At 40.4% G+C, this 9,949-nt stretch overlaps 1 protein-coding gene across 1 annotated transcript; it reads left to right on the top strand.

Moving 5' to 3' along the window:
* Positions 1–68: 68 nt before the first annotated feature.
* Positions 69–6,194, top strand: emc4 (ER membrane protein complex subunit 4). Its single transcript, XM_083910198.1, has 6 exons — positions 69–185; positions 1,950–2,114; positions 3,056–3,170; positions 3,588–3,741; positions 5,320–5,480; positions 5,576–6,194. The coding sequence occupies exons 2-6, from the start codon at positions 1,993–1,995 to the stop codon at positions 5,609–5,611; spliced, it is 588 nt and encodes a 195-aa protein (XP_083766324.1). The 5' UTR covers positions 69–185; positions 1,950–1,992; the 3' UTR covers positions 5,612–6,194.
* Positions 6,195–9,949: the final 3,755 nt, after the last annotated feature.

Here is a 9,949-nt window from a genome sequence, read left to right as displayed (position 1 = left end):
CTTCCGGGCCACTAGGGGGCGAGCGCGGCGGATGAAGACCCAGTGTTTGTTGCGTCATCATTGCGGGCCGCGGCGGAACCAGACAGCGAGTGTAATCGTCGACACAGCGAACAGATTTCACCGCATTTCATCAAAAAAATAGCGATAAAAGCAGCGAACGGCGACGCCGTGGATGTTTGTGTGAGGTAAGCGGACAACATTTTATCGTTTTCGTGTCCGAAAAATCCACGTAAAGTGTCGCTGACGTCCTGCGACGGCGTCGCTTGAATTTGGAGTTGTTGTTTTTTTTTCTCGGTGAAAACGTCCGTTTTTAACGCGAAGGTTAAATAAAACACAAGGAAAACAAAGTCATTCCGATTAAAAACGACAAATGTACCGTTTCTCTGACCCGGATATTCAGATTATGAGGTTTTTACACGAGTCTCTCACGGAATACTCAAATTAGTGTTATTCTGCTTCAGTGTTTGCAGAGCTGTAGTCCGACTGGAACCGATAGTCCGATTGTTGAATTAAATTTACACGAGGTGTTGTACGTATTCCAAATAATCTGTTTACATGTCATCGAGACTAATAATCTGTCATGTCCTAATCACTGGTACTAATAATTGTATTAAAAAATGTGATTATATCTATAATAATCAGATTGTTTGTCTAATTCCGAATTAATAATTGGTGGGTTTTTTTAGGATTTTGTAAAAGAATATTCTAATCCTATTGTACTGTGAAGATGCATTGTAGTCCGATTATGTTATCCACATCACATCTGACGTAATCTGATTTAAGTGTGTACGTAATGTTAAAATGCTAATAATTGCTAATCTTGAACACTTTCTCAAGCGGGGTAAATTAGTTCGTAATGCAGAGTTAATTTACCGAATTCTAGTTTTCTTTAATCAGATAAGCGGTTCAGCAAGTGTCACGTTCAGATCCTTAAGGACGTTTTTGGTCGCGTTGTTTCCGGGAATACTTGACCAGGGTATCCGCGGGGTCTTAAAAAGTCCTTAATCCAATAATATGAATTTAAGGCCTTAAAATGTCATAAATTCTCCTAAAATCTCATAAAAGGTCTTAAATACAATTTTGAAAGGTCTTAAAAATCTTATTAACGTGACTTTTATTTAAAACGTGCATAAACTTCAGTATCGCGTTGAAACGTTTATATTTTTTGAGGATGCGCTAGCATAACAACAACGCGGAACTAAAGTAGTCCACCTGTGCTGCCCGGTGAGAATTTATCGCGCACCACTAGCTAGTGTGCTGTGCGCGCGCCGCGTTGTGTTACAGCTTAGCGTATTTTAGCATAACGATTTGTGGCTCCAAGTCTTTTGTACTTTTTTTGCCAGTATGTATTTGAAATGGGTCTTAAATTGTATTAATTATGGTCTTAAAAAAGTCTTAAATTTGACATATTTATTATTTATTTGTTTATTTAACAGGGACAATGCAAGGCTCTCAGCCTTACCAGAATTAGCTACTAGCTTAAATTTCATCTGTAGTCCCTGGGCAGGGAAAAAAACAAACAAACAAAATACAAATCTAACAAAGACTAGCATATACAAACAACAACGATACCACAGTTTCACACAAAACACAGTACAACACGACACAACAAAAATAAAATCACAGTGTCAAAACACAATAAAAACCGTGTTAAGATACATCACTTAAAAGATTACAAAATAGTGAGTTAATGTTTGAATTTATGGTTGGTGGGTGCATAAATTTAGACTTGTTGAAACCTGCAGAGACCCTGTTGATGTTTCCTGCTATTTTTTTCCCTTCCGAGTGGTAACCACTGGCGACCAGATCAAAGGCAACGGAACGTACGCCACATGCGGGCAATTCTAGATAACTCTTTACGGTTTTAACGTAGACGAGATTGGACGACGACGACGACGTAGAAGCTGCTTGTGACCTCTGTTGACCCCCGTGTCTTGGTTTCCCCTCAGGTGTCCATTTTGTCTCTGAGGTCCAGCAGTGAGGTCGGTTGCCATGGCGTCTCCAGGAGGACAAGGCGGTGGAGGAGGAGGAGGAGGCGGAGCTCTGTCGACGAGAGGAGGCGGCGCCTCCCGGAGGATGAAGTGGGCTCTGGAGCTGAGCTTAGGAAGCACAAGGTGAGTGAGATTTGAGATCGTGTCACTTTTGTAATCTGTTAATCTGCGTGAAAGTGATAGTTCGGAATTTTGGACATAAGACCTATTTTCCAACTCAGCCGGTGTGATGGAGACGTCTGGAGACGTTTTCAAGAAATTTCATTCAGTTCTTCTAGTTGCCGAGTTCGCTGATGCTATGGCTAGCGCAAGTCAATGATGCAAGTTAGCATACACACAGATATTTACGTCGATAGTCTGCCGTTACAATTGATTTGCCTCGGGTGCACTGTGGAGTCGGTATGAGTGTTTTTAATGCCATGCTAACTTGTATCATTGACTTGCGCTAGCCATAGCATCAGCGAACTCACCGGCTGTGTTGGAAAATAGGTCTTATGTTCAAAATTCCAAACTATCCCTTTAATCTATATGTACAAAAAAAGACACATTTTAGGCCACGGCCACTCCTACGAAGTGATAATATGAGCTCCGAATCAGCGCTAATGTCTCTTTTTTTAAGGTGAAATTTAGGTATTTTTGGCTCAAATCTCCGGTTATGATGCTAACACTAACGGATCGGTGTTAGAATGAAAGGGAAAACAGCGCCACCTGTGTTTTTATTGATTTCTATACGCCTCTTTTTGGCCACCAGGACACTTTTTTTCCCCTTTAACAGCGAGCGTATCGCAGCGTATTAGCACAAGCACACTCTGCGTTAGCGTAATTACGCTACGGTTTGTGCTAACGCCATAATCTGGTGTACAACTACAGTGTTTTTCTTCGTTTTAAAGGGTTAATACACAATTTTAACACTTACTAACGGGACCTTTTTATGGTTAAATTAAGAAAAAAGTTCAGGGTTAATCTAAAGAAAAAAGTGGCGAAAATGAAGCAAATGCTAAGTTTTTTTTGTCTGTTGCTTGTTGATTCTTTTGTCGCGTGCTAACGTTTTTGTTCCGCCACAGGAGTCGCAGCGAGCGCCAGTGCGGTCAGGGCGACGTCGTTTATCCCATCGGATACTCGGAGAAACCCGTCCCCGACACTAGCATCCAGGAGACGGACAAGAACCTGGTGGAGAAGGTGAGCGAACGCGACGCTTTCACGTTAATGCTAACTGAAGATGCCTTTGTCACGTCGTCAATATTTGATTAATTTGACTAAAATCGACTGGGAAAACAAAGATTTGGTCAAATTTCTCAAAGGATCCGGACATAAAAAACATCTCTGACACCATAATCCATTATTCTGGAGATTGTTTTGAATTAAAACAGCATTTTCTGGACCAAACAAAGGACTGGAATGTGCCTAATAAACTGGCATGTGAGGAAAAAAACCGACTACCCTTTCTATTTCTGTAATTCTGGAGTTTAAAATGCAGTTATAACAACATACTATTTCAAAACTGGAAATAATGGAGCCGCAGAGAAAACGGAACAGCAGCATCTGATGACCTGAAATCATTATTTAAATACTTTTCTCTCTCTCTGTGTTGTGCAGCGGTGTTGGGACGTGGCCCTCGGGCCCCTGAAGCAGATCCCCATGAACCTGTTCATCATGTACATGTCGGGCAACACCATCTCCATCTTCCCCATCATGATGGTCTGCATGATGGCCTGGAGACCCATCCAGGCGCTCATGTCCATGTCGGCCAGTGAGTGTCCGCCGTCGCCGTTAATACGGGTTTATGGGCACGTTTTAAAGGGCTACTGCGTGTTTTTTGTGGCAGGACGGACGCGCTAAAAATCGCCGTTTTAGCCACGAGGCTAAACTCCGCGTCTCACCACACCAAACCCCGTGGAGAAAGCCAGCGTTAATCCACTGCTGCCTCCGTTATTAAATTCAGATTAGTTAATCTTAATAGTTAATTTAATTAGTTAAATTAATAGTGTTTGAAATCCTTTGTTTGGATTAACGTCAGTGACACAAACGTACCCCAAGGGGGCAGCAGTAGACCAGCAGCTACTGTGTCCCTGTGAGCTAAAAACGCTGTTTTTCTCTCATCTCCTGTTACGATGCTAGCACTAACGGCTCTGTGTTATAATGAAAGGGAAAACAGCGCCACCTGTGTTTTTATTGATTTCTATACGCATTGTTTTCACTCTTTTTGACCACCAGGAGACACTCATTTTCCCATTTAACGACGAGCGCATCGCAGACGACGCGTTAGCACAAGCGCACTTTGCGTTAGCGTGTACAATGACGATGTTTTCTTCATTTTAAAGGGTTAGCACACTATTTTAACACTCACGGGACCTTTTTAAGGATAAATTAAGCAAATTTACCGATGCTAACGTTTACGTTGCAGGAGTCGCAGCGAGCGTCAGGGCGACGTCGTAGACTAGTAGCTACAGTGTCCCCGTGAGCTAAAAACTCTGTTTTTCTCAAATCTCCGGGTATGATGCTAGCACTAACGGCTCTGTGTTATAATGAAAGGGAAAACAGCGCCACCTGTGTTTTTATTGATTTCTATATGCATTGTTTTCACTCCTTTTGACCACCAGGAGACACTAATTTTCCCTTTAATGGCAAGCGCGTCGCAGACGACACGTTAGCACAAGCGCACTTTGCGTTAGCGTGTACGTGTACAATGACGCCGTTTTTCTTCATTTTAAAGGGTTAACGCACTATTTTAACAGTTACTCACGGGACCTTTTTATGGATAAATTAAGCAAATTTACCCATGCTAACGTTTACGTCGCAGCGAGCGTCAGTGCGACGTCGTAGACTAGTAGCTACAGTGTCTCCGTGAGCTAAAAAACGCTGTTTTTCTCTATGGGGTTTGGTGTGTGTGTGTGTTAGTCTTAATAAGAATATTTTTGCCGCTTTTTCCCGACAGGAAATTGACGTTTGCGTCGCTTTGTCAACTCCTCACTCTCCCACACCAAACCCCATAGAGAAAATCAGCGATTGTAACACAACGACACACAGGGGTTGTTGAGCGCTGCTGCCTCCGTTACTAACTTTTAATGAGTTGTGTTGTGACTTCTGTGTTGGAAATCCTTTGTTTGGATTAACCTCAGTGACACAAACGTACCACAAGGGGCAGCAGTGAGCTAAAAACGCTGTGAGCTAAAAACGCCCATAGAGAAACACTGTTTCTCTATGGGGTTTGGTATGGGGTGACTTCAGTTTCCACTTCAAAAAACAACAACATATACATATAATTGTGTATAATTTATCCAGTTTGTCGTTTCTAATGTGGCTGAAATCGTGTTTTCAAAATCATCAGCTTTCAAACTGTTGGAGAGCTCCAGTCAGCAGTGGCTCCAGGGCCTCGTCTACCTGGTGGGGAACCTTCTGGGCTCGGCGTTGGCCATCTACAAGTGTCAGTCCATGGGTCTGCTGCCGACGCACTCGTCCGATTGGCTGGCCTTCATAGAACCGCCTCAGGTCTGTCATCGAACGCTGATTTTATTGGTTCTAAAAGTGTGTCTTTAGCGTCGTTTTTCAGGCTCTAAAAGCAGTCGTTTTTTTTTTGTCCACAGAGGATGGAGTTCATGGGCGGAGGGATGGTGTTGTGAGGACGACTGTGTTCACGCACGCGAAGAAGGATTCAAATATCTCCAGATGTTTATATAAACGATACCGTTTTGTTTTTTCCCCGACGCAGCAGCCGTCTGTATTTCCATCGATTAAAAACATGGCCGCCGTCAAAACAACAACAACGACGACGAAACAACGACTGTCCCATTTACGGTGCGTTCCATTTGTCGCGGAAGTCTGGATTTTCCACCGCCCACCCCCCCCCCCCCCCTCGAGTTGCTACTTTTACTGTGAATTGTCCCGTTTGTTTTTGCGTTAAATCTACGATTTCATTTGTTTATTCTAACATCCGAGGACTCGATGCTAACGTCACTGTTTCCTACTTCCGAACTCACCGCTACGTCGCAACAGGAGATTATTATTATTTTGTTTTTCATACGCGAAAAAAATACAGATTTCTATCGACGTTCGCGCAAACGCAACGTTGAATCCGATTTTTTTTTTCCTCCGTCTTCTTTCTCAGTTTACGGTTAAAATTAAGATTCACTAACATCAGTTTAGTCTCTGCGATATTTACTAACCTGTTTTAACTCCTAGGTCTGTTCTAATTTATACTGATCTGCTCACTGAACATGTTCTATGAAATAAAAAAATCCTTATTGACTCGAGTCGGACGTGTTTTCTGTGGTTTTGTGTTCTGTTGCAGCTCAAAGAGTTTGCATTTTTGACGCACTAAACATTGGCGAAAATGGACGAAAATTGACATGCAAATCAGAATTGGTGAAATTTTACACCACATAGAGGAACATTACTTATTTGTTTTAATCTTAATTTCTTGCTCTTTTTTTATTTCAATTTTTACATTTTTTATTTTTGAATTTAAATTCACCTTTTTAAATTTAAATTTTTAGATTTTTAATTTTTATCTTGTGTGCTCTTTCTGTACTTGACTGATATGAAGCAACTGTAACAAAAAACAATTTCCTTCGGGATAAAAGTATTCTGAATGTTATGAGAGAGGATTAGGGAAAAATATTTGATTTGATTTAGGATACTGACTTTAATCTCAGAATTCTGACTTTAATCTCAGAATTCTGACTTTAATCTCAGAATTCTGACTTTAATCTCAGTATTCTGACTTTAATCTCAGAATTCTGACTTTAATCTTAGAATTCTGACTTTAATCGCAGTATTCTGACTTTAATCTTAGAATTCTGACTTTATTCTCAGAATTCTGACTATAATCTTAGAATTCTGACTTTAATCTCAGAATTCTAACTTTAATCTTAGAATTCTGACTTTAATCTCAGAATTCCGACTTTAATCTTAGAATTCTGACTTTGATCTCAGAATTCTGACTTTAATCTCAGAATTCTGACTTTAATCTTAGAATTCTGACTTTGATCTCAGAATTCTGACTTTAATCTCAGAATTCTAACTTTAATCTTAGAATTCTGACTTTAATCTCAGAATTCTGACTTTAATCTCAGAATTCCGACGTACATCTCAGAGTTGACTTTAATCTCAGAATTCTGACTTTAATCTTAGAATTCTGACTTTAATCTTAGAATTCTGACTTTGATCTCAGAATTCTGACTTTAATCTCAGAATTCCGACTTTAATCTTAGAATTCTGACTTTGATCTCAGAATTCTGACTTTAATCTCAGAATTCTGACTTTAATCTCAGAATTCTGACTTTAATCTCAGAATTCTGACTTTGATCTTAGAATTCTGACTTTGATCTCAGAATTCTGACTTTAATCTTAGAACTCTGACTTTAATCTCAGAGTTCTGACTTTAATCTCAGAGTTCTGACTTTAATCTTAGAATTCTGACTTTATTCTCACAATTCTGACTTTAATATCAAAGTTCTGACTATTCTCAGAATCTTCGGCGGGTGAGGCCCTTTTCCCTTTTTTTTGTTTTTAACGACCTGTTGTAATCGGTAAATACTGAATTAGGATTTCAAGATAATTAAATGTGACTCAATCTGGCGAATTATGAGATTCTAAAACAGGAAAAGGTTGATGTCAGAAGTGGGATTCGAACCCACGCCTCCAGAGGAGACTGCGACCTGAACGCAGCGCCTTAGACCGCTCGGCCATCCTGACTTGGTGCAGATACAGATGTGTACTCGGTATAGATCGATGACAAAAGATCGACAGATCGCGAGGGAGGAATGTTGGACGGAGCCGAAGCGAAGAGCAGTGAGTTTTGTTTATTTCCGGATCTTGGGCGAAAATGAAGTAAGACTATTAAGTGATTTCACCTGTTATTTTGCAATTATCAGACTGAAATGTTTCCTAAAGTTAACGTTATTTATGAATTTGACTTAAATGTCACACTGGAACTTTTAATCATGTCGAGAAATAGCAAATTTCTTTCTCTTTTCCAAGTTTTTTTTCTATCTGATACTTTTCAACTTTTGACCAGCAAAATTTAAAATTAAAACATTTAAATTTTAAATTTAAACATTTTAAATTTAAAAATGAAATATTAAAAAATTTGAAAATTTGAAATTTGAAATTTGAAATTTGAAATTTGAAATTTGAAATTTGAAAATTGAATAAAAAATATAAGAAATATAATTCCAATTAAACAATTAAAAATATAAATATTACAATTAAAATGCAATCTTTTGGAAGGAAGAAAAATGCCATGAATTCCAATAATGACATTTCACTGTAAAAAGTGAATGCAATACATTTGCGTCATTTTTATATTCAGCCTTTTACGATGTCAGAAGTGTCATTTTACGAACGCTTTTAACCTGTTTTCAGATTCTAAAACTAGAAAAATTGTTTGTTTGGCGGTGAAAATAGGAGTATCTAGGGATATCAACAGTGGACAACAATAATCTGTGATTCAATCTGGCGAATTATGAGATTCTAAAAGTAGAAAAGGTTAATGTCAGAAGTGGGATTCGAACCCACGCCTCCAGAGGAGACTGCGACCTGAACGCAGCGCCTTAGACCGCTCGGCCATCCTGACTTGATGCAGCCCTCAGAGGTGTATTCGCTATAGAACGATGACATCACATGTGACCGCTTCAACATTCGACCAATCACGAGGGAGGAATGTTGGACGGAGAGCGGAAGCGACGAGCGGTGAGTTTCGTTGATTTCCGGATCTGAGTGATTTCACCTGTTGTTTTTAGACTGAAATGTTGCGCGTTCTCGTCGCTGCGTTTGTGCGTTTGTAGCGTTTGCTAAATTTAACGTTATCGATGAATTTCACTTAAATGTTACACTGGACCTTTTAATCATGTCGACAAAATGACCATTTCTTTCTCTTTTTCAAGTGTTTGTTTCAAACCTTGCGCGTTTCACCTTTTGTCCAGCAGAGGGCAGCATAGGCTCATGCTAGTGTTTTGGGGGTTTTTTCTCTCTTACTTTCAGTCATTTAAAGTTTTAGTTTTAATTCTAAATGACTGACAACATGATGGTACATTATTTTGTAAAGTCAGGATTCTGAGATCAGTCAGAATTCTGAGATTAAAGTAAGAAATTCTGAGAATAAAGTCAGAATTTTGAGATTAAAGTCGGAATTCTGAGATTAAAGTCGGAATTCTGAGAATAAAGTCAGAATTTCTGACTTTTAACTTTAAAGTCAGAATTCTGGTTCTAAGCCACAGCAACTGATTTGAACAGTTCTAATGATTACAATTAATCCGTCAATGATAATAATTAAGATTTAAGATGTCACATTTACCTAAAGTACATAAAGTCACATCCTTGAACAGGAAAGCACTTCACTTAAAATAATTAAAGGTTTGTTCCATAAACAACATTGATTACATGTTAGTTAATGTCCTCATGGTATCCTCCGACTGGTGGAGGAGGGTCTTGATCCTTAACCGAAACACCCCAACGACTGGTGGAGGGGGGGTCTTGATCCTTTACCGAAACACCCCAACGACTGGTGGAGGAGGGTCTTGATCCTTTACCGAAACACCCCAACGACTGGTGGAGGGGGGGTCTTGATCCTTTACCGAAACACCCCAACGACTGGTGGAGGAGGGTCTTGATCCTTAACCGAAACACCCCACCGACTGGTGGGGGGAGGGTCTTGATCCTTAACCGAAACACTCCACCGACTGGTGGAAGGGGGGGTCTTGATCCTTAACCGAAACACTCCACCGACTGGTGGAAGGGGGGGTCTTGATCCTTAACCGAAACACCCCACCGACTGGTGGAGGGGGGGTCTTGATCCTTAACCGAAACACTCCACCGACTGGTGGAAGGGGGGGTCTTGATCCTTAACCGAAACACCCCAACGACTGGTGGAGGGGGGTCTTGACCCTTAACCGAAACACTCCACTGACTGGAGGAGGAGGGTCTTGACCCTTAACCGAAACACCCCACCGACTGGTGGA

The sequence above is a fragment of the Microchirus variegatus genome (genome assembly GCF_963457635.1).
Source record: "Microchirus variegatus genome assembly, chromosome: 2".
NCBI classification, from domain to species: domain Eukaryota; kingdom Metazoa; phylum Chordata; class Actinopteri; order Pleuronectiformes; family Soleidae; genus Microchirus; species Microchirus variegatus.
This window is presented reverse-complemented; position numbering and strand designations above follow the sequence as displayed.

Excerpts from the sequence above, each read along its gene's own strand:
- emc4 (XM_083910198.1), top strand. The coding sequence starts at position 1,993 with ATGGCGTCTCCAGGAGGACAAGGCGGTGGAGGAGGAGGAGGAGGCGGA. Across the intron at positions 2,115-3,055 it reads CTGAGCTTAGGAAGCACAAG|GAGTCGCAGCGAGCGCCAGT; the intron begins GTGAGTGAGATT and ends GTTCCGCCACAG. Across the intron at positions 3,171-3,587 it reads ACAAGAACCTGGTGGAGAAG|CGGTGTTGGGACGTGGCCCT; the intron begins GTGAGCGAACGC and ends TGTGTTGTGCAG.